The sequence below is a fragment of the Carlito syrichta genome, unplaced genomic scaffold, assembly GCF_000164805.1.
Source record: "Carlito syrichta isolate Samal-C Ts95f unplaced genomic scaffold, Tarsius_syrichta-2.0.1 Scaffold314013, whole genome shotgun sequence".
NCBI classification, from domain to species: domain Eukaryota; kingdom Metazoa; phylum Chordata; class Mammalia; order Primates; family Tarsiidae; genus Carlito; species Carlito syrichta.
This window is the reverse complement of record NW_007258109.1, coordinates 529,214-553,814: the sequence shown is the minus strand read 5'-3', so window position 1 is coordinate 553,814 and position 24,601 is coordinate 529,214. Positions and strand designations below refer to the sequence as shown.

General features: G+C 43.3%; 1 protein-coding gene across 1 annotated transcript in view; it reads left to right on the top strand.

Moving 5' to 3' along the window:
• Positions 1–398: 398 nt before the first annotated feature.
• ALS2CR12 (amyotrophic lateral sclerosis 2 chromosome region 12) overlaps positions 399–24,601 on the top strand; it is a 39,912-nt gene continuing 15,709 nt past the window's right edge. Inside the window, exons 1-8 of the mRNA XM_008070792.1 lie at positions 399–511; positions 1,021–1,092; positions 4,128–4,176; positions 6,170–6,303; positions 8,261–8,354; positions 10,413–10,474; positions 21,434–21,531; positions 23,005–23,057. Coding sequence (XP_008068983.1) covers positions 399–511; positions 1,021–1,092; positions 4,128–4,176; positions 6,170–6,303; positions 8,261–8,354; positions 10,413–10,474; positions 21,434–21,531; positions 23,005–23,057 — 675 coding nt within the window. The remainder of the gene's footprint in view (positions 512–1,020; positions 1,093–4,127; positions 4,177–6,169; positions 6,304–8,260; positions 8,355–10,412; positions 10,475–21,433; positions 21,532–23,004; positions 23,058–24,601) is intronic.

Genomic DNA, 24,601 nt, shown 5'->3' with positions numbered 1-24,601 from the left:
CTGCAACCTTGACCTGCTGGACTCAGGCAATCCTTCCGCCTCAGCCTTTCAAGTAGCTGGAACTAAGGCACGTGCCACCATGCCTGGCTAACTTTTGATTTCATGTAGAGATGAGGGCTCACCAAGTTGCCCGGGTTGGTCTCGAACCCATGGGCTCAGGCAATCCTCTCACCTCAATTATGACAAATTTCAAATTGCCTTCGAGTCAGATCTACAGGGTAGCATGTATTATATCTTATGTCCCTGGACCAGGTCAACAGCTTCTGGAATCTACCATTATTCTTTAGGTCTTCCTTGGGGCATTCCCAGTTTGTCTCTAAGCCTTTTTGCTTTGATTCTAAATGGCTTGATTCTGCTGGTGTCTCCCCATTTCAGCAAGAGCCTCCTGACCTTGGGCCATGCTCCCCAGCCCTGTCACCTATTGCTCCTGCTGGGACCCCTGGAACGTAGGACCACGGAAGCTGATCAAGACCCTTCAACCACCACGCAGGAACCCCCCTGGTCAGACCAAGTAAGAATTATCTGGGGACAGAGTAGGCACAGGGGGCTAGGGACCCATTTGTAGCCTTTTATCTCTCATGGGTTTCCCAAAACAGCAAGCTTCACAGCCAAATCCCAAGTGGATCAGAAAACCTAGCTTCACCACCTTTCCCTGCCAGCCTGCCGGCTGAACATACGTCTTGCCAGTGCCGCCAGGACTTAGTGTTATTTAAAGGAGAAAGTCTCAGCATTAGTGCAACAGGGAAAGTGCAACTTCTAACCAAGGGCCTTGATGGCAGCCTCCCCCTCCATGTGGGACAAAGAGCTTAAGGAAGCAGGGAACAAGCTCTTCCTGGGACAGTGAACAAGCGCCGAGGCCGTGGGCCTGAGTGTTCAAGGCCTCCGACTTTAAAGATTCCAGGTGTCAGACTATGTATTCTAATTTGGGGTCACCGTGGGGATGTCCTTAATCTAGGAGTGTTAAAATGGGCATCTGAATTTCCCATTTTCTTTGTTTAGCTGTTTATTTTTCACCTCCAGGCTAACTCCTCTTCCACCAGCTCCAAACAAGCACGGTTACCTCCAACCGACAAGACCTGCCGTCTTCCCAAAGTAAGTATTTGGAAGTCCATGAGGCAGGAATGGTCTGAGGAAATTTGACCTTCACAACCCTGCTTGACTAGAACCAACTGCCGCCAGGATAGCAGAGAATTGCCCGAATTTACCACGATTTCTCACAAAGCTCAGACTCTGCATGTAGACTCTGGGGTCCTCTGCACCCACAGCTGCACAGTCACGTCACGTGAGCTCCCAGGTGGGAGGCTGTCTCCTGTTCTCACAAAGCCCTGTGCCCACGGGTGCACATAGCCTTGGTGAGTCACCTGCATATTTACGGTGGTGACTCACCCTTTACTGACTCCTTTCCTGTGTCTAAAACTGTCCATAGCAGTGATCCCCAACCTTTTTGGCATCAGGGACCGCTTTTGTGGAAGACAATTTTTCCACAGACTGGGAGTAGGGGTGGGGGTAGGGAGGGGATGGTTTCAGGATGATTCGAGCACATTACATTTATTGTGCACTTTCTTTCTATTATTATTACATCGTAATATATAATGAAATAATTATACAACTCACCAACATGCAGAATCAGTGGGAGCTCTGAGCCTGTTTTTCTGCAACTAGACGGTCCCATCTGGGGGTGATGGGACACAGTGACACCCAAGGTGTGTTGCTTATGTTCAGTCTACTCCATCATCTCGTGTTGCTGTCACTGCAGAAAATCTTGCTTCACAAAGATAGGATGTTGGAAATGGAAGCAGGCTTTTCAGTGCCGATCTGACAGGAGGCAGAGCTCAGGCGGGAATGCAAGCGATGGGGAGCAGTTGTAAATATCGGTGAAGCTTTGTCTGCCGCTCACCTCCTGCTGTACAGTCCGGTTCCTAACAGGCCACGAACTGGTACCCATGGTTGGGGCCCCCTGTTCACAAATTAAAGTTTTTACTCATGTTTTACAAGCTTAGAAGCGTACCTTAGTCTTAGGTCTTTGCATTTGTTTTTTATTTTTATTTTTCGTATGACTCATATTTCTCTGAAAAACAGTTTTATATTTTTCTTTTCTTTCTTTCTTTCTTTCTTTCTTTTTATTTTTTATTTTTGTTTTTTTGAGTTGGAGTCTCACTCTGTCGCCCAGACTGGAGGGCAGTGGCCACTCCCGGCCACCACAGCCTCAACCTGCTGGGCTCCGGCAATCCTTCCGTCTCAGCCTTCTGAGTAGCCAGAATTACAGGCGCGCACTACCACGCCCGGCTAATTTTTTGATTTTATTGGAGAAATGAGGTCTCGCCTGCCCAGGCGAGTCTCGAACCCGCTTCTTTTATTTATTTATTTATTTTTGGAGTCAGGGTCTCACTCTGCTGCCCAGGCTTGAGTGCAGTGGCATGATCACAGCTCACTGCAGCCTCAACCTCCCGAGCTCAAGGGATCCTCCTACCTCAGCCTCCCAAGTAACTGGAACTACAGGCATGCACCACCATACCCAGCTTGCATGAATCTTTGTATCCCATTAATTTATTTGGATAATATTTATTGCACTCCCGTTTTTTATTAAGCACTTTTTTGGATGCTGGGAAAAGAGCCAGAAACACAATAATCTCCACCGTCCTGGTGCTTACATTCTAGTGGCGGAGGGTGGCTACAAATGAGTTATTACATTAGAGGTTGGCACATGCTATGTAGAAAAATAATGCAAGCCAAGGGAACAGGCTGCGAGTGTGAGGCTGTGACTTTATCTGGGGATTCAAGGCAAGACCCTGTGTGAAAGGGACGGTGGGAGCCACACAGGTGCCAGGACAAGCACGCCTGGTGGAGAAACCAGCACGTGCAAAGGCCCCTGAGTGGGAACTTGCTGGTTGTGTTTTACCTCTTCCGGGAAGACAGAGGCCAATGTGACACAAGTGGGGAGGGAGCAAGGGATGGCAGGAGGGATGAATTCAGAGAATAAAAGGAAAGGAAGGATGTAGTGGGTAGGTCAGTGGCCCCCAGTGATGCCTACACTCTAATTCCTGGAAAGTGAATGTATTATGTTACTTGCCAAAGAGGAATTAGGGGCTGGTGTGGTGGCTCATACCTAGAATCCCAGGGCTTTGGGAGGCCAAGGTGGGAGGATCACGAGGCTAGGCGTTTGAGACCACCTGGGCAACGTAGCAAGACCTTGTCTCTACAAAAAATAAAAATTAACTGATGTGGTGGTGCACACCTGTAGTCTCAGCTACTTGGGAGGCTGAGGCAGGAGGATCACTTGAGCCCAAGAGTTGGAGGCTGCAGTGAGCTACGATCCCACAACTGCATTCCAGCCTGGGTCACAGAGCAAAACTTTGTCTGTAAAAATAAAAATAATTCAGGAAAAGAGGACTTAGGGTTGCAGGTGGAGTTAATGGTGCTAATCAGTTGACTTTGAGAAGGAGAGATTATCCTGGACCAGATGTGGCCAGAAAGATCCTTCCTTACATATGAAAAAGGAAGTCAGAGTGTCAGAGTCGGAGATGGAGTTGTAACAACAGAAATGGAGGTCGGACAGATGCACTTGCTGGCTTTGAAGATGGAAAATGCATGTGTATACGTAATATTCATTTTATAAATAGCATATTAAAGATGTGAGTGAAAAACAAATGAAATGCAAATGTTTTGTGTCTTAATGGAATGCATGTCATTATCTGGAATGTCTGTTTATGTAGAATGTTTCTTGTTTCATTCTCCCTTAAAGAGGGCTACACGCAGTTCCCTGAATTAAGTGTGCATACGTGTGCACACATGTTTGGGGGGTGTCACCAGACACCCAGAGCTTTGCTGTCCAGAAGTATGCAGGGGTCCCTCTAGCTGGTCTATACCCCTCCAAAACAGGCTGTCCCAACATCCTAAGAAAACCCTTTTGCCTCCTTGGGCGGAATTTTTTCACAAGAGTTCAAGCTGTGGGACCTTCAGGGGCCCTGCTTTAGTGGGTTCCCCAGCAACCCAGGAATCCCAGAGAGGGGCATGTGGCTGGAGCTCAGGGAGCAGACAGCAGATGATAAGATGTCAGGGTGCAGCTCTGAAGCCCTGAACCTCCATTTGCCCTCTGGTTGCTTTCTGATCGTGCCCTTCTCTTGCAGAGTGAAGATGCACTTAGGAAGACAAGAGGAGAGCCATAAGCTGTCCTGTGTGAGTACAATGGGAAGAGGGCGGGGACTGACATTTATTGAGCACCTGTGGTGTACAGGCATGGGCCTTTCACAGACTCTCAGCTAGTTGCATCTTCACAATGATCCTGGCAGGAGGGTTGTTTTCCTTGCACTATATGTGGTCAGGAAGTGGAAGGACCACGACTTGAACTCAGCTCAGCCAGACCCAAGTGGGCATTGACCTGCCACTCTCTACTGCCCCGTGCAGGGACACCTGGGAGTGACATTGAGTCCCGGCCAGAATACAGCTCATGTGCCTAAATGCAGAGTCCCTGAGGGCCCTGGAGAAAGAGATGGGAATGGAGCCCAGAAGGGTCCTGACACCTGCCTGGGGGTATGGGCCTGATCCTTCTGGTCTGACACAGGCACAGTACCAGGTGGATTTACATTTTTAGGAAAAAGCACCTTCGGACAGGACGTGATTGTTTTCTTTTCTCTTTTTTTTTTTGAGTTGGAGTCTCACTCTGTCGCCCAGACTGGAGTGCAGTGGCCGCTCCTGGCCACCGCAGCCTCGCCTGCTGGGGTCTGGCAACCCTTCCACCTCAGCCTTCCGAGTAGCTGGAATTACAGGCATGCGCTACCACGCCCGGCTGATTTTTTGATTTATTGTAGAGATGAGGTTTCGCTGCCCAGGCGAGTCTCGAACCCGCGGGCTCAGGCAATCCACTCACCTCAGCCTCCCAAAGGCGCGGGATTACAGGCTGAGCCACCGAGCCCGGCTCTTTTCTTTTTTTTTTTACTATTTTCTATTTTCACCTGGTTTCTTTCTTTCTTTCTTTCTTTCTTTCTTTCTTTCTTTCTTTCTTTCTTTCTTTCTTTCTTTCTTTTTCTTTAAACAAGTACCATGTTGTCTTTTCATGGTCAGAAAAAATTAAATTAAATTAAAAATAGAATTGCCCACCAGGTGGAGAAGAGGATGAACAGTGAGGAGGGATAAGATGAAAGGGAGATGAGGGGCTGAGCATCAGTCAAGGTGTGGCTGGAAGAGGACCAGGCGGAGAGAGATAGGAAGATTATACAGAAGGACCCCGGGGCTTCAGGATGTGTGGCAGTTCTTTCTGGAAGCCGCAGTATCCTGGGCTCTGACAGCTGTGGCCCTGCGCAGGTCTCTGACTTGGCATCTAGTGGGAGAGGGGGAGAAACTGACTACTGTTTTTAGGCAACCATGCTAATCATTTCTTCATTTGTTATTTTGCTTTTCTCTCACAAATGCCCTCTAAGAAAGAGTTTTGTTTTGTTTTTTTCTGTTTTGTTTTGTTTTGTTTGAGTCAGGGTCTCTGTCACCCAGGCTGGAGTGCAGTGGCATGCCCACGGCTACCATGGCCTTGACCTGCTGGGCTCAGGTGATCCTTCCACTCAGTCTCCTGAGTAACTGGAACTACAGGCACATACACCACACCTGGCTAAGTTTTTTATTTTGTGTAGAGACGAGGTCTCTTATGCTGCCCAGTTTGATCTCAAACTTCTGGACTCAAGCAATCCTCCCACCTTGGCCTCCCAGAGTGCTGGGATTACAGGCATGAGCCACCGCACCCAGCTAGCTTTAAGGAAGAGTTATTATTCCCATTTTCTGATGAGGAAAGTGAGGCACGGAGATATTGAATAGTTAGTTACAGGTTGGTGACAGAGCCAAGATTTAAACTCAGGTCTGTTTAATTCCAAACCCTGAGCCATTTCTACATGCCCACTGCCTCTATTTCTGGCCACGATGGAGGGGGAGGGCAGGGGTGTTGATGGCTGAGTTTGGCACAGTTGAGCTTGAGGCCCACGAGGATACCAGGGAGCTCACTGTGCGTGGGGCATGGATCTCAGAGATGTGAGGGTGAGTGGTAATGGGGGCAGCCTAGCGGGGGCCTGGGGCCTGGGTCTCCTCTCGGGTCTCTGTTGCTCAGGTGTGAGTAAGGCCGGAGGAGATGTGGAGGCGTCCCTGCTTTCCACTCTGCAGTCTTATCCTGCCTTCCCTTGCTGTCCAGGAGGTGATCAACGTGTCCCCTGGCTATCAAATCATTCGGAATCCGGAGCAGATTTCTGTCACCTTAGGAGACGAGATGTTTGACCAAAAAAAGCAGATGGAGTCAGAGATCCTGGACAAAGTCAACTTTGCCAGGTAATGTCACTGGACCAACATCCAGCTCTGGGCTCAGCCCAACCTCTGGGACCAGCGCTGACATCCTGCCTGGGCCACATGCTCTGCTCTGAGGTGCAGGAGAGCCCCTTCCCCCTCCCCACTGCCTCCCAGAGCTGCTCTTCCCCCGTACCTCCTCCATGCCCTGGTCCCATCCTTGAGGAGACCCAAGGGGCAGGGTGACCTGGAAGTGACCGGGAGCCTGTGATTACCCAACAGGAGGGCAGTTGTGCTTGGGGGTGAGGAACAGATGAAGTATTCATAAAATGGTCTGAACTGAGGGTGTGCGAATTAAGAGTCAAGTCTGGGTTTCTGGGAGGCTGCAGTACACATTTCTTTTTCCTAATGCCCCAAAATACCTCTCAGTGTGTGCCTCTGAGAGATACAGCGTGGAAGGTTCCAGCCTGGGTTCACCCTGCTGAGCACACGGCCATCTTCTCTGTCATTCAAGCCCCACCAGCTCTCTGTTCTCCAATGCCACATCACGCACGTCTCCACGGCGTTAAATTCCACCACTTAGCCTCTCATTCGTGTCTCCTTTCCCACTGTCCTGTGCAGGTTCAAGCATCTCTCTTCTTACCTGCACTACAGAATGGCGTTGCAAGTGCCTCTGCCTTCAGACTTGTGTTGCTGCGAGAGTTATTTCTTCCAAGACTCAGGTCTAAAAGACCAACAACAGAAAGCACGCGCACATGCATGTGCACACACACACGCGCACACACACACACACACACACACACACACACACACACACACACACATACACAATCCCTTACCTATCTGCTGGTATACAAGAAGAGTACAGCCCAGCTATTAGCAGTGGTTACCTCTGAGCAGGGATTCAGATTGGAGATGAGGCTGAGGGGCCTGCGAGTTGAGTGAAGCCATACTGAGGGATCGCCCTGATCAGAACAGGCCTGGAGAAGCCAGACCCAAGTCCCTGTCTTCCCGTCCAGTGAGGTAGTCAGCATCTGTTTACTTTTCCCTGCTCCTCCCTGGCCCTTGTTATGCAGCCATGGTTGCTTCTAGTGCTCAAAAGTTCCCAGAAGCCTCCAGGGCTCATTCTGTGACTGTTAATGCTGCATCAGAATCTACAGATGTCATGGGTAAGCTAGCACCCACAGCTACATCTTGGTTTCATGATAAAGTGGGCACCAGGTGGGCCTAAGAAAACATCACAGCCCATGCTTGTTTCATTCCTGGGTAAAGCTGTGAGTGTTGCTTATACTGAAGATTACGGTCAAAAAACAGGGGTTTCTTGGCATTCAACCTTCTCATGCCTTCCTTGTCACTCATACTTTGGCATCCTTTCTTCCTATATGTGCTCTCTTATCTTCTTACCCCACATCATTTCTGTGTCCTATGACCCATGGAGGATGATTGACCAAAGGGGCCAAAGCCTCTTGAATTGAGGACCTCCTCTCAGCTCCACAGCACAAGGCACTACCTGCCACCCTGTCTACGCAAGCTCAACCTGACAGCATTGGATCATTTACAGATATCTGTTCCAAAAGCCACTCTCTCAAGTACTCTCTTAGTCCAACTCTGGCTCATTCCCTGCCTACGATGCACAGTCAGCATCAATCCTATTCCTCCATCTTCTAATTTATCTGAACTGCCTCCTCTGTTCCAACTGTCATTACCCAATCAAGTTCAAACCCTCATACATTTCTGACATATTCTTATTTCTCTTCTACTCAGTAGGACACCAACCTCCCTGCTCACATCTGGTTAGCTTACCCAACAGAGTCAGATCTGAAGCTCAGCCACCCTATTGCCAAATGCTTTCCCCCAAGACCACCCCCCACTCCACCACCCCCAACCCCATAATGATGGAGCTGGTACAGAGCATGGCCAGCTCTCACCAGGCAGAGTCAGTCACGCTCAGGCCATGGAATGGTATGCTTGGTGAGTGATGGAAGAATTACTTGTCCTACAGGACTGGCATCATTTCTGACCTAGAAGAGCAGATCTCAGAGCTGACAGCAATCATAGAACAAATGAACAGAGACCACCAGTCTGCCCAGAAATTGGTGAGTGATCTTTGCACTAGCCAACATCTCTGTGGGTAGGGTAAAACTAGCGTTTCCAGATCACCTGGGAAGGTGCAAAGCCCTTGCTCGTGTGTGTCATGTTGTCCAGGTGACAGAACTCTGAAGATAGGGCTGTGTCACCCATTAGTGTTGCTCTGACTCCATTCTCATGCCTAATTGCAAGGACTCAAGTTCCTTTTCAATGCTTAATTCATTCATTTCTGGAAGTTTTCCAGGTGCCTCCGGCATGTGCAGTGACACTGTTCTCTCCACATGGGGCCCTTTGTGGTGCATTAAGTTTCAGAACTTGAGAGGCTCCCACTAACGACACCAGCACAGTGGATGCTGCCAGTGCTCAACGGTTCCTGAAAGCCTCCAGGGTTCATTCTGTGACTGTTAAAGCTGCCAGTGCCAACACGTCAGAATCTACAGATGTCATTTTACAGACTTAGTGATTCCTGGAGAGTTTAGCGACACCTCCTTAGATTTACCATCTGCTTCATCACAGTAACTTCTTCCCGCCTCAGTGGGCTAGAGTGGTAGCCAGTGTCATGCTCAGAAACATCTGCTTAGTGTTACTGAAACCCTCTTGCAAGGTTCTACTTCCCAGAAACCTCTTGCCGCCTGATATATCCCAAACATGTCTGGATCCCACAGTGACCCAGCTTAGGACTCGGGTTGAGACCTCCTCCACTGTTGGTTCATTACCTTATTATTCATTACCTTATCTGAGGTCTGGGACCAGGTCTACGGTCTCCTCTATAGAAAAGAAATCAAAGCTCAGGGAAGTTAATTAATTTGCTGAAGATCACTCAGTTCAACAGTAGTGGGTCATTGGGCAAAATGCTCTTTTGACTCAGAAGCACAGACCCTGCTGGACATATACCAAGAGGGACCCCCAAAAACTGGAATTGTCTTTTGGAGGGCAGGGCCCTTGTAGTACAGGCTTCCCCACTAGCTAAGTGTTCTAGGAGCCCATCGGCATCCATGGACCAGCTAGCGTTGATGTGAGAGGCTGCGTTTGGTGTCAGTGAATTTTTCTTTTGGAGATTCTTTCAAACCTTTTCTCATGTTATGTTGGGTGATTTACAAACACACCAGCCCCTACCATGCTGAGTGCTTAGCAGTTTTTGACCAAACATGGCACAACCCTGTGCTCCACCCTCCCTGTTCACCCAACCTTGTCCGAGTAACTTTTTGTTTGTTTCCTTGATGAAGAAAGTCCTCAAAGGGAAATGTTTTGCTGATGTGGAGGAAAAAGTGTAGTCTTCCAGTTTTTTGGAGGTTATCATCTCATATTTAGAGACTGTTTCCATGAAGGGAGCCTGGATTGTGCTCCTAAAAATACTGCCACTTGTGAACACCCAATTTGCCGTGCGGCTCTCTGGAGGGGAAGAATGTCGGCGGCCACCATGCTGGTCTCCATCAAAGCAGCTGAGAGTGACCCCTTGGTTGTGCCAGGAAGTCCCTAGTGCCTCCCCAGTAGTCACAGAGGGATAAGGACAAGCCCTAAACCCTTGTCTTAGCTGACAGTGAGCCCTGACTGACTTTGAAGTGATCGTTTCTCCTGAGACACTAGCCAGAGAATCTGGCAGGTTAGAATGGAGTGTTGCCTGAAAGTGAACAAATCTTATCAGCTAAAGCTCAACCTGCCATCAACAATGATTGAGGAACATTGGATTTTAAATTTCCTTGAAGGCAGAGTCTGAGTCTTAGTTCTCTTTGATTCTTCTAGGCCAAGACCTTTGCTCAGTAAATGATTGCTCCATTGAGTTATATATCCCCAAATCCAAAGCCCATGATCTTACAAAGAGTTGATAGTCTAGCAGAGGAGACCAGAGCTACCCACAAAAACCATTTGTGAAAGAGATGAACTTATAGGTTAATTAAGTGCAAAACAATATAGAGCAAGGGAAACACTGTTGCATTCCCTCAGTAACGTCTGCTTTCTGGCTCCACAGAACACAATGGGAGAGCTGTGGGAAGACGTTGGATAGCTTCTTGGAAGGCATGGGTCAGAGAGTAGGTTTGGGTCCTCAATCCTAATTTTTTTTCTAGCTCACCAATGAAATGGATCTCCGCTGTGCTGAGATGAAACAGAACTTTGAAAAAAATAACAGGTATGCTTTCCAGCTTGGGTCCTTGTGTGCTGAAGGCCCAAGGCTCTGTATCTTTGGCGGGAGTTCAGTTCACTGGGCTTCAGACAGTGCCAATTGGGACTGGGTGGCAAGGGGTGGGGGAACCGAGTGAGGCACGTGACTTTGAAGAGCAGGATGGCTTGATTTGACGCTTCTAAAATGAAACACAGAGAAAGTTATTCCTGCTTTGTATTTTATCATCCAATTATTTCATTGCAATTATAATCACCCTTTTCGTTGAGTGCTGAGAAGAGCCAACTTTTTGTTCTCTATGAGATTTCTGTCATAAATAACTGTTGCTTTTAGCCCACTCTCCTCCTCTTCTCCCTCCTTCTCTTTTTCTTTCTTTCCCCTCTACTCTCCCTGGATGCTAAGTCCAGGCCTGAGCAAATCAGGAAGAAGGTGGGAGAGTCAGGAGCAAAGTCAAATCAGGGAGAAATTAAGAGGATGTGGCCAAATATATAGAGACAGGGAATAAGACAGTGGTTACCAGGGTTGAAGTCAGAAAAAAAAATGGGGAGATGTACACCAAAGAATGAAAAGTTACAAATATGTAGGGGGAACAAGTCCAAAGATCTAGTGTAAAAATGAGAATTATATAGTGAATAATTGTATATTATATTCAGGATTTTTGCTAAATGAGCTTATAGCTGTCCTTGACAGGGATTGTAGGGGAGAATGGGTAGCCAAATGAGATGATAGATATGTTAATTTGTTCCACTATAGTAACTATTTTGCCATATAGTACCATCATGTTGTATGCCTTAAATATACACAATAAAATGTAATTTTTTAAAAAAAGGAGGGTTGTGTCTCTGTGGGTGAAGAGAATCTCAAAGGCCCCCTCCAGGCTACCTGCTGGGCACCAGAGCAACCTCAGAAATCCTGGTGAAGAGACAGCACCCTTAGTTGAGTCCAAGCTATTTATTTATAGACTTTATTTTTTGGAGTAATTTTAGATTTATAGAAAAATTGACAGACATGTACAAAGAATTCCCATGTACCCCCCCGCCAAACAAATTCAATCAAATTAAACCCAAAGAGGAATACACCAAGACACATAATAATCAAGCTATCAAAAATCAAAGACAAAGACAAATTTCTGAGAGCAGTGAGAGGTAAGAAACATATCACATACAAAGAATTGCCAATACAGCTATAATTTCTCAGCAGACATCCTGCAGGCCTGGAGACAGTGGGATGATATATTCAAAGTGCCAAGGGAAAAAACTGCCAACCAAGAATATTTTAGCAAACCTGTTTTCTTAAAATGAGAAAGAAATACAAATCTTTCCAAGCAAAAGTTAGCGGTGTTCATTACTATTACACCTTACTATTGCACATTACTATTATGGAAATTCCAAACAAAGTTTTTTTAAGCTACTAATTAGTAACATGAGTTATATGAAAGCACAAAATTCAATGGTATAAGTAAAATAGAACGGTATTCAGAATTCTCTAAAGCTGTAATAGTAGTGTGTAAGGCAGTTTTATTCCTAGGATGAGGATTAAAAAAACAAAACTATTTGTTCCTAAAGGTTTATTTTCATTTTTATGATTTTTTTTGTTTGTTTATTTTCTTTGAGATGGGGTGCCACTATGTTGCTCAGGCTGGTCTCAAACTCTTGGGCTCAAGTGATGCTCCTGCTTCAGGCTCCCAAAGTGCTGGGATTATAGATTTGAGTCACCGTGCCCATGTCCAGCTGAAAAACAAAACTATTAATGACAACTATAGCTAAAATAAGTTATCAAAGATGCACATTACAAAATGATGTAAATTCTGACATCAAAACCATAAAATGTTGTGAGTTGGGTAAAAGTATAGGGTTGTTGTATGCAATTAAAGTTAAGTTGTTACCAACTTGAAATAGACTAAGTACAATATGTTCTATGTAAGCCTTATGGTAGTCACAAAGCAAAAATATTTAGTGGAAGAACAAAACACAAATAGAAAGGATCCAAAGTATACCACTACAGAAAAACCACCAAACCACAAAAGAAGAAAACAGAAATAAAGTATCTACAAAACAACCAGACAACAATTAAGAAAATGGCAGTAGTATGCCTATATCTATTTATAATTGCCTTGAATGTAAATAGATTAATTTATCTAATAAAAAGGCATAGAATGAACTAGACATGGTGGCTCACGCCTATAATCTCAGCCATTTGAGAAGCTGAGACAGGAGGACTGCTTGAGCCCAGGAGTTCAGGACCTGCCTGGGCAACATAGTAACACCTCATCTCTACAAAAAATAAAAAATTAACCAGGCATGACGGTGTGGGTCTGTAGTCCTAGTTAATCAGAAAGCTGAAGCAGAAGGATTGCCTAAGTCCAGGAGGCCGAGGTTGCAGTGAGCTGTGATCATGCAGTGAGCTGTGATCACTGCACTCCACCCTGAGCAACAGAGTAAAACTACAACTCAAAAAAAAAAAGAACCAGCTACATGTTGCAAATAACTTACTTCACCTGTAAGGCACCTGAGCATTCCTCCTAGAGTCTGAGGTCACCTCACTCAACTTGCTGCTACCACCACAGCTATCACTTACCTGCACATGCCATTAGCAGGTCTGAAGACCAGGTTACCCAACCTGTCACAGTCACTGCCAGTACCAGTGAGTACCACTTGGGTCCCAGAGGCTTCTCCCACTATTGCTACGGCCATCAGTCATACCACATCCACTGCCTGGGGGCCCAAGAACCCACACACCTGCCTGGGCCACCACTGTCACTTCTGGCACCTTGAGTACACCATCTAAAAGTACAATGATTATGCCATCTAAAAGTACAATGATTGGACTTACTAAGACTGTTGCCAGTGTATGTCATCCTGAGGCCCAAGGATAGACAAACTCATCCCATAAAACTAGAAACCCATAATAAGAAGAACTTTGGAATTATGAAAATACATGGAAATTATACAGTATGCTCCTGAATGACCAATGAGACAATGAAAAAATAAGATGAAAATAAAAACATTTTTTGAAACAAATGAAAACGGAAGAACAGCATACCAAAACCTATGGGATATAGGGGAAAAAAAAGTGCTAATAGGCATAAACAACTGCATCAAAAAAGTAGAAAGATTTCTGATAAACAATCTAACAATGCACCTCAAGGAACTAGTAAAACCTAAAATTAGCAGAAGAAAAGAAATAATAAAAATAAGAACAGAACTAAGTGAAATAGAGACTAAAAAAACACAAAGAATCAACAAAACAAAATATGTTCTTCAAAAAGATAAACAAAATTGATTATTTACTAGCTAGACTAACCTACTAAACTACTAACTAGAAAAGAAGAGAGAAGACCCCCCCCCAAAAATCAGAAATGAAAAAGGAGACATTTCAAGTGATATCATAAAAATACAATCATCAAAGACTATTATGAACAACTATACGCTAACAGACTGGAAACTGGTCAATAGATAAATTCCTAAAACATACAACCTACCAACATGGAATCAGGAAGAAATAGAAAACCTGAACAGATGAATAATGAGTAGCAATATTGCATCAATAATAAAAAGTATCCCCAAAAGTAAAACCCAGACTAGATAGAGTCTTTGCCAAATTCTACAAAACATACAGAAAAATGAATACCAATCCTCCTCAAACTCTTTCCAAAAAATTGAAGAGACAGAACTTCTTCCTAACTCATTCTGAGGCCAGCATTACCCTGATACCAAAACCAGACAGCAACACAACAAGCACAGAAAACTACAGGCCAAATCTCTGATGAAACAGATGCACAATTCTTCAATAGAGTACTAGCAAAACACATTTAACAATACACCAAAAGATAATATGCCATGATCATGTAAGATTTGTACCAGGAATGCAAGGATGGTTCAGCATATGACAATCAATAAACATGATACATCACATCAACAGAATGAAGGACAAAAATAATATGATCATCTCAAAGATGCAGAAGTATTTTATAAAATTTAACATCATTTCATGATAAAAATTCTGAACAAACTAAGCATAGAAGGAACATACCTTAACATAAGAAAGGCTGTATATGACATGTCCACAGCTAACATCATACTGAATAGAGAAAAGTTGAAAGCCTTTTGTCTAAGACCTAGAACAAGGCAAGGACACCTACTTGAACCACTCCTACTCAACATAGTACTGGAAGTCCCAGCCAGAGCAAACATGCAAGAGAAGTAATACGAAGCATCCAAATTGGAAAAGAGGAAGCAACATTATTCCTCTTTGCAGAAAATATGATCTTACATCTGAGAAAAAGAAAGACTCCACCAAAAAAACTCTCAGAACTGATAAACATTTCAATAAACTTATGGGATACTGACTCAACATACAAAAATCAGTTGCATTTTATAAACCTACAATGAAATTGCCAAGAAAGCAAGCAAGAAGGCAATAATATTTACAATGTATACAAATAAAATCAAATACCTAGGAATAAATGTAGCCAAAAAGTTGGAAAACCTCTGCAAGAAAAACTACAAAATACAGATGAAATAAATTGGAGAGTACACAAACAAATGGAAAGGCATCCCATGTTCACGAATTGGAAGAATTAGTATCATTAAAATGATTATACTGACCAATGCAATACAGATTCAGTGCAACCTCTATCAAATTACCAATGCCATTATTCACAGAAAACAATTCTAAAATTCATATGGAATCAAAATGAGCCAGAATAACCAAAGCAATCCTGAGGGGGAAAAAATGCTGGAGACATCACACGACTTGACTTCAAAATATATTACAAGTCTGTCATAAGCAAAACAGCATGGCATTGGTATAAAAATATTCATATAGCCCAATGGAACAGAACAGAGAACCCAGAAATAAATTCATGTAATTACAGTCAACTGATCTTCAACAGAGCTGTCAAGAACCTACAATAGGGAAAGGACACTCTCTTCAGTATAAACAGTGCTGGGAAAACTGAATATCCATATGCAAAAGAATGAAATTAGACCCCTATCTCGCACCATATACAAAAACAAACTCCAAATGTATTAAACACTTAAATGTTAGAGCCAAAATTATACAACTACTGGAAGAAAAAATAGGGAAAACTCTTCAGGACACTAGTCTTGGCAAAGAGTTTATGGCTATGACCTGTAAAGAACAGGCAACAAAAAAATAACAAATGGGACTATATTAAAGTAAAAAGCTTCTATACAATAAATGAATCAATCAACAGAGTAAAGAGACATCCTCTTGAATGAGAGAACATATCTGCAAACTACTCATTCAACTGGGGACCAATATCCAGAATATATGAAGAACACAAAACAACTCAACAGTAAAAAAATAATGATACCATTTAATCATGGGCAAAGGATATCAACAGACATTTCTCCAAAGGAAGGCATAAAAATAACCAATGTGAAAAATGCTCAGGGAAATGCAAGCCAAAAACACAATACAAGTTAGAATGACTATTATAAAAAGACAAAAAAAAAAAAAAAAAAAAAAACCAAAACAGATGTTGGCAAGATGGTGGAGAAAAGGGAACTCTTATATGCTGTTGGTTGACATGTCAATTAGTACAACCACTATGGAAAATAGTATAGAGGTTTCTTAAAAATTTCAAAATAGAACTCCTGTACGATCCAGCAATTCCACTCCTGGGCATTTATCTAAAGAAAGGAAACCATTATACCAATGGGATATATGCATTCCCATATTTATTGTAGCACTGTTCACAATAGCCAAAATATGCAGATGAATCAATAAAGAAAATGTGTTATATATATTATCTTATGTATATATATTTTTATCATACACACACACACACACAAATACTATTCAGTCATGAAAAAGAATGAAATTTTGTCATTTGCAGTAACATGGATATAATCGGAGGTCATTATCTTAGGTGAAGAAAGTCAGGCACAGAAAGACAAATATCACATGTTCTCACTCATGTGTGGGAGCTTAAAATGTTGCTCACATGGAGGTAGAGAGGAGAATGATAAATCCCAGAGATTTGGGAAGGGTGTGTGGGTGGGAGGTGGGGGGATGGAGCAAGGTTGGTTAATGGATACAAATATACAGTTAGATAGAAGAAATAAATTCTAATGTTTGATAGCAGAGTAGAGAGACTATAGTTAACAACAATGTATTATATTTTTCAAAATAGTTAGAAGAGAGGACTTGAAATATACCCAATGTGTAGAAATAATAAATTCTCAGGTGACGGATACTATAAATACCCTGAGGTGATTATTATATTCTGTGCATGAACAAAATGTCACATGTACCCCACAGATAGGCACAAATATCGTGTATTAAATATAATAAAACAAAAGGCACCCACATTATGACCCTGAGATTTTATTCTTAAAAAAAAACCCATATGGGTGTCTCAGCCTGTAATCCCGCGCTTTAGGAGGCTGAGGTGAGTGGATTGCCTGAGCCCGCGGGTTCGAGACCCGCCTGGGCAACTTGGCGAGACCTCATCTCTACAATAAATCAGAAAATCAACCAGGCATGGTAGCGCGTGCCTGTAATTCCGGCTCAGAGGCTGTGGTGGAAAGATCGCCGGAGCCCAGCAGGTCGAGGCTGCAGTGGCCGGGAGCGGCCACTGCACTCCAGTCTGAGCGACAGAGTGAGACTCCAACTCAAAAACAAAAACGAAACCAAAAACCCACATGATCATTTCAATAGATGCACAAAAAGCATTTGACAAAATGTAACATTCCTTCATGATTAAAACTCTCAGCAAATTCGACATAGAAGATACGCAACTCGATAGAATGACGGCAATATGTGACAAATGCATAGTTAACAATACTGAGTAGAAAAAAGCTAAAAGCTTTCTCTCTAAGATCAGGAACAAGAAAAAGATGCCCACCTTCACCTCTTATGTTCACATAGTACTTGAAGTCCTAGTCAGAGCAATTAACTAAGAGAAAGAAATAAAAGTCCTCCAAACTAGTGTTGATGGAAGATGTCAGACTATAAATTATGTAAGATGGTTTATTCTGAGCCAAAGGTAAGTGATCTTAGGCTAATGACACCTGTCCCCAGTACATCCTGAGGATAATGTGCTAGCCACAATTGAATTGTAGCTTGGTTATATACTTGGTTATATACTGGAGGACAGAGGTTACAAGAAACCATTAATGGAAAACATGTGAGATTTACATTGATTCGGTTCTGGAAGGTAGTATATCTCTAAGAGGGGCTACAGAATTCAAAGATTTCCTGACTAGCAATTAGTTAGAGTTACAAAAGGAATTGTGAAAGCAGTAAAGGGAACAGGCAACTTGAGGAAGGATAAGAGCGTCAAGTTTCTTGATCTGTAGATGAAACTTCATAAGTGACAGACTTCAGAGAGAATAGGTAAAAAGTGCCCAGAGTCCCTAAAAGACAGCTTTACAGGGCCATAAAATACTTTGATTTTTTTCTTTTTTATCTCCTATGTGATGTTATGCCAGAGCCAGGTTGGAAAGTAAACAGCATCAAATAGTTAATACAAAATTTGTCTTTCCAGACCCCTTAGGAATTTGGCAAAGTAAAGAAAAAAAAAGTCAGAGTTTAGTCCTCATTAGGAAGAGAAAAGTGAAATTGTACCTGTTTTCAGATGACACCATCTTATAGATAGAAAGCCCTAAAGTCTCCACCAAAAACAAAACAAAAAACTGTTAGAACTAATGAATTCATAAAGTTGTAGAATACCAAATCAACATACAAAAATCAGTAGCATTTTTATACACTAGTAGTTAACTATCTTTAAAAAACCAAACAATTCCACTTACAATAGCTTAAACAAAAAATAAGATACCTAGGAGTAAACTTAACCAAAGAGGTGAAATCTCTCTACACCAAAAACTATAAAACATTGATAAAAGAAACTGAAGAAGATGCAAAGAAATGGAAAGATATTTTGTGTTTATGAATTGGAAGAATTAATATTGTTAAATTGGCTATACTAACCAAAGTGATATACAAATTTAATGCAATTCCTATTGAAATACCAAAGATGTTCTTCATAAAAATAGAAAAAAAATCCTAAAATTCATATGTAATTATTACAAAAGCTTCCAAATGACCAAAACAATTTTAAGTAAAAAGAACAAAGCTGGCGGCATCAATCACATTACCTGAATTTCTTTTTTTTATATTTATCTACTGATTTATTTTTTTTTTTTTAGAGGCAAGGTCTTGCTCTGTTGCCCGGGTTGAAGTGCAGTGATGCAATCATAGCTCATTGCAACCTCAAACTCCTGGCCTCAAGTCGACTTCCAGCATGGTCTGGGAAATGCAAATTAAGGCCACAATGAGCTATTATCTCACACCTATCAGAATGGCTATTATCAAGAAGACGAATGATAACAAATGTTGGAGAGGATTGGAAAAAAGGAAACATACACTGTTACTGGGACTGTAAATTAGTGTAGCCATTATGGAAAACTATATGGAAGTTACTCAAAAAAACTAAAAAGAGAAATACCAGGCTGAGTGTGGTGGTTCACACCTGTAATCCCAGCACTTTGGGAAGCTAAGGCAGGAGAATTACTTGAGCCCAGGAGTTTGCAACCAGCTAAGGCAACATAGCAAGACTCATCCTACAAAAATAAAAAAATTAGCTGGATGTGGTGACTCACACTTGTAGTACTAGCTACTCAGGAGGCTGAGGTGGAAGGATCACTTGAGGCTGGGTAAACTGTGATTGTACCCCTGCACTACAGTCTGGGCAACAGTAAAGCCCTGATTTAAAAGAATAAAATAAAGGGAAAAAAAGAAAACAAACGTACGTCATATGATCCAGCAATCCCACTTGTGGGTATTTACCCAAAATATTTGATATCAGTTTGTCGAAGAGATATCTGCACTCCCATGTCCATTGCAACACTATTCACAATAGCCAAGTTATGGAATCAACCTTGTCCATCAGTGGATGAATGGATTTTTAAAATGTGACATATGTATGAATATGTAAATGGAATACAATTCTGCCTTTAAAACGAAGGAAATTCTGTCATTTGCTACAACATGAATGGAACTGGAGAGCCTTATGGTAAGCGAAATAAGTCAGACACAGAAAGACAAATACCACGTGTTCTCACTTGAATGTGGAATCTGAAACAATGGAACTCACAGAAGCGAGAGTAGAATGGCAATTACAGAAACTGGAGGATAAGGGGGATGGAGAAATGAAGGTCAAAGGGCACAAAAATCTCAGACAGGAGAGATATGGGTTTTTTTAAATATCTGGGCCGGGCTCGGTGGCTCAGTCTGTAATCCCAGCACTTTGGGAGGCCAAGGTGAGAGGATTGCCTGAGCAATGGGAGTTCAAGACCAGCCTGGGCAACTTGGTGGGACTTTGTCTCTACAATAAATTATAAAAACTATTCTAAGCCAGGCTTGGTGGCTCAGCCTGTAATCCCGCGCCTTGGGAGGCTGAGGTGAGTGGATTGCCTGAGCCTGCGGGTTCGAGATCCACCTGGGCAACTTGGTGAGACCTCATCTCTACAATAAATCAAAACGAGCTGGGCGTGGTAGTGCGTGCCTGTAGGTCCAGCTACTTGGAAGGCTGAGGCAGAAGGATCGCCGGAGCCCAGCGGGTCGAGGCTGCGGTGGCTGGGAGCCGCCACTGCACTCCAGTCTGGGCGACGGAGTGAGACTCCAACTCAAAAAAAAAACAACAAAAAACTAGCCAGGTGTGGTGGCATGCATCTGTAGTTCCAGCTATTTGGAAGACTGAGGCAGAAGGATGAGCCCAGCAGGTCGAGACTGTAGTGGCCGTGAGCGTGCCACTGCACTCCAGTCTGGGTGACAAGAGTGAGACTCCAACTCAAAATAAATAAATAAATAACAATATTGTACATTTCAAAAATGATGAGAGAATAAATTTCAAATGTTCTCTGCAACAAATGTCAAGTATTTGAAGTGATGGGTATGTTAACAAGCTTGATTTAATGATTGCACATTGTATTTCTAAATCACAGCATCACATTTTTCCCCATAAGTAGATACAGTTATAAATGATCAATTTACAATTTAAAAAATAAATCCTGGTAGAGAAACAGTACGCTGAGTTGAACCAGAGCCGTTTTATTTATTCATTCATTCATTTATTGACTTACTTTTTAGAGCAGTTTTTGGTCTACAGCGAAATTGAGGAGCAAGTCCAGAGTTTTCCCATATACCTACTGCCCTCCCACACACATAGCTTTCCCTGTTATCAATACCCCCACCAGAGTAGTACATTTTTGTGTCAATCGATGAGGCTACATCGATGCATCATTATCCTCCAGTCCATGGTCTACATTAGGGTTTACTCTAGGTGCTGTACATTCTGTGTGCTTCAGCAAATGTATGATGACACCTATCCACCATTACAGCGTCATACAGAGTAGTTTCACTGCCCTGAAAATCTGCTGTGCTCTGCCTATTCAATTACCCTGCTGCCCCCAACCCCTGGCCAACACTGATTTTTTTCCCCCGTCTCCATGGTTTTAACTTTTCCAGCATGTCGTACAGTTGGAATCATGCAGTATATAGCCTGCTTGGATTGGCTTTTTTCACTTAGCGATATGCATTTACAGTTCCCCTCCATGTCTTCTCATGACTTGGTAGCTCATATAGACTTTCATTTTAGCACTCATCTTAAACACTGCCAACATCTGCCTCCTGGGATGGAGGCTGGCTTAGGATCTGAGATTATCCTGGATGCTAATACAGCCCACAGTTTCCCAAGTAAGCTGTAAGCAAAGACTGTGCTGATGATTGCGGGAAGCCTGTGGCCCTGTGGGCATCATCAAACACAGTGGCTATAGAAAACAGGGGTCCTCACACCCCTTTCTGCACAGAAGCATTCTCCTTCAGAAGGTGAGGGCCTCACTTCCTGTGTGAGGGTGAAGGGTAGGGTCAGTCAGTGTAGCAGCTCTGCTCTGGACATCCTGTCACTGATGATTGTGGCCTTCTCTCGGGGTCTCACAGGGAGCTCAAAAGGACGCACGCAGCTGAGCTCAGTAAGTTGGAGAGCAACTGCAAGGCAGCCTTGAAGGCAGAGAAGTTGGCTGCCCAAGAGAAGCTAGGTACTGTCGACCTGGGAGAAGGACAGGGTGTCGGGCCGGGAGGTGACTATGTGGGTTCAGGTCCAAGGAGCCCCTTGGCAATAGGTGGACTGTAGCCGGGCTTCCCCTAACATTTAGGGGAAGAAATGACTGAAAATGAAACTGAACAGAGGAAAATTCCTGTCTAGCCATGTCTTTCCTCTTCCTGGAAGATCTGAGCAAGTCTCTTCATCTTCTTAAGTTTCCCATCTGGGAATTGGGGACAAAAATATCTACCCTTATCATTGTGATGAAAATGGGAAAGCATTTTTTAAAGTATATTTTTGGATGGGTGGGGTGGCTCATGCCTGTAATCTCAGCCTTTTGGGAGGCTGAGGCAAGAGAATCATTTGAGCCCAGGAGTTCAAAACCAGCCTGGGCAACATAGTGAGACCCTGTGTGCATTTAAAAAATAAAAATAGCCTGGGCACGATGGCTCATGCCTGTAATCCCAGCACTTTGGGAGGTCAAGGCGAGAGGATTGCCGGAGCCCAGGGGCTCAAGACCAGCCTGTGCAACTTGGCAACACCACGTCTTTACAATAAATCAAAAAATGATCTGAGCATGGTGGCATGTGCCTGTAGTTCCAGCTGCTTGGAAGACTGAAGCAGAAATATCGCCTGAGCCCAGCAGGTCAAAGCTGAGGTAGCCATGAGCATGCCACTGCACTCCAGTCTGGGTGACAGAGTGAGACTCCGACTCAAAGATAAATAGATAAAATAACAATAAATAAAAAATGTTAAATTCTACAAATATAATACTATTTCAAATCAGCAAGTTTCCTCACCCTTAAAATAATAGTGTTTCATTAAATTCTCACTGACACACTTTGTCTGGAAGGCCTTCTACTACATAAGGGTCGCACTGACCTTATATCATTGTCGATGCTGCCCTTGGGAAGGGCAAAGTGTGTATCCTTCAGAATTCTGGGCTTACAGAATAATCTCTACAGATATGGAGAAATACTATATCCTACTTCCTTGATTTTGCCTTAAATTTTTAAAAAGATGGTATCTTGTTTATATTTTTGCTGATTTGCTGATTTTCTAAAAAGAACATGTATTGTTTTCATAAATCAACATAAGCCAGTAATTGTTATTTTTACAAAAGAGAAGCAGATGCATGCTACAAGGTTTTGTTCTTTTTCCACAGATGCAGGTTTTCTCCTGGATATTAGCTCTCAGACTTGATGTGCATCAAAATCCCCTAGAAACATATTTATCAACAAATATTGGGCCCCCTTCCTGAAACATCAATTCAGTATGTTTAGAGTGGGGGCCAGGCAACTGCATTTCTAATAAACTTCAAGGGTGATTTCTGGGGCCCACAGAAGTCTCACTGCCTAGGTGATGAATTTGGGGTAGGGAATGTGTGAGGGACAACTCTTATTTGAATTTGGAAATATGCATCTTAAAGGAATAATGATGACCCTGTTGTTGTTTTCTTTTTGTCCAGAGGAGTTGGGGAAGGAATATAAGTATTTGAAGAATATGTTTCATATGTATCAGGTGAGACACAGAGCTCTTTGTTGGATTATGCGAGTGAGAGAAGAAAAACTTATTCCTGGCTGATAACGTTGAAATGAATCTAGAGCTCACGTCCAGAAAATAATGCCCTGAGAGTCCCGGCATCCTTGGACCTAGGTGGCTAGCTGTACTCAGGAAGAAGCATGACTCTAATGGCTTCCATGCATGACAAGTCAGTTACCCAGATTCTAAAGAGGCCCACTGAAAAATGTGTTTGTGATTACAGAAGTAACCACTTCTCATTGTTTTGTTTTTGTTTTTTGAACTGGAAATATGAAAACCAAAAACAGCAAAAAAAAAAAAAGAAAGAAAGAAATATCATTACCCAAAGACAATCACTGTTAATATTTACGCTTTGTTAAAACTATAGTTAATGGCCAGACACAGTGGCTCACACCTATAATCCCAGCACTTTGGGAGGCTGAAGTGGGAGAATCACTTGAGGCTAGGAGTTCAAGGTTACCCTGGGCAACATATCAAGACCCTATCTCTTAAACAATTTTTTTTTTAATTTAAAAAAAGGGGGAGCCGGGCTTGATGGCTCAACCTGTAACCCCAGGACTTTGGGAGACCGCGGCAAGTGGATTGCCTGAGCCCACGGGTTGGAGACCAGCCTGGACAACTTGGCAACACTTCATCTCTACAATAAATAAAAATTAGCTAGGCATAGTAGCATGAGCCTGTAGTTCCGGCTACTTGGAAGGCTGAGGTGGAAGGATCGCCAAGCCCAGCAAGTCAACGCTGGGGCGGCCATGCGTGTGTCCCTGCACTCCAGCCTGGGCAACAGAGTGAGACTCTAACTCAAATTTAAAAAAAAAAGGCCAGGTGGTCTGATCAGGCAGATCAACCTGCTGGACTCCAGCGATCCTTCCACCTCACCCTTGCAAGTAGTTGGAACTACAGACGCGCGTTACCATGCCCGGCTAATTTTTCTTTCTTTCTTTTTTTTATCGTAAAGACGAGGTCTCACCATGTTGCCCAGGCTGGTCTCAAACCCGCGGTTTCAGGCAATCCTCTCGCCTCAGCCTCCCAAAGTACTGGAATTATAGGCTTGAGCCACCTCATCCGGCTCCCTTCCTTTTTAATGACTAGATACTATCCTAATGAAATTGCCATGGGTTCTAAAATTTTATGTTCCCTAATGGTTGGCCATTTGAGTTGTTTCTAGGTGCTTGCTGTAACAGATAACATCACTTTGAACATCTTTGATTCTAGAAGTAGAGGGAGCTGGGTTAAAAGAAATGAGCATTTTTAAGGCCTTTAGTAGATTTGGCCAAATCATCATCCAAAAAGACTGTATCACTCTGCACCCCCGCAAGCAGAGCATGGAATGCTCCAGCCAATCAGAATATAACCCATCCATTTCACCCGCTCATTAGAAGCAGGCCCAGGGAAACAGAGTTAGGGTGTGATTTTGTGCTAGTGGGAATGAAGAGAATCTGAAGTGGGGAGCAGGCAGGGAAAAGACTGAGACCTTAAGCCCCCATCCTAGGTAATTGTAAAGCACAGTGACTAACCAGTCCTGG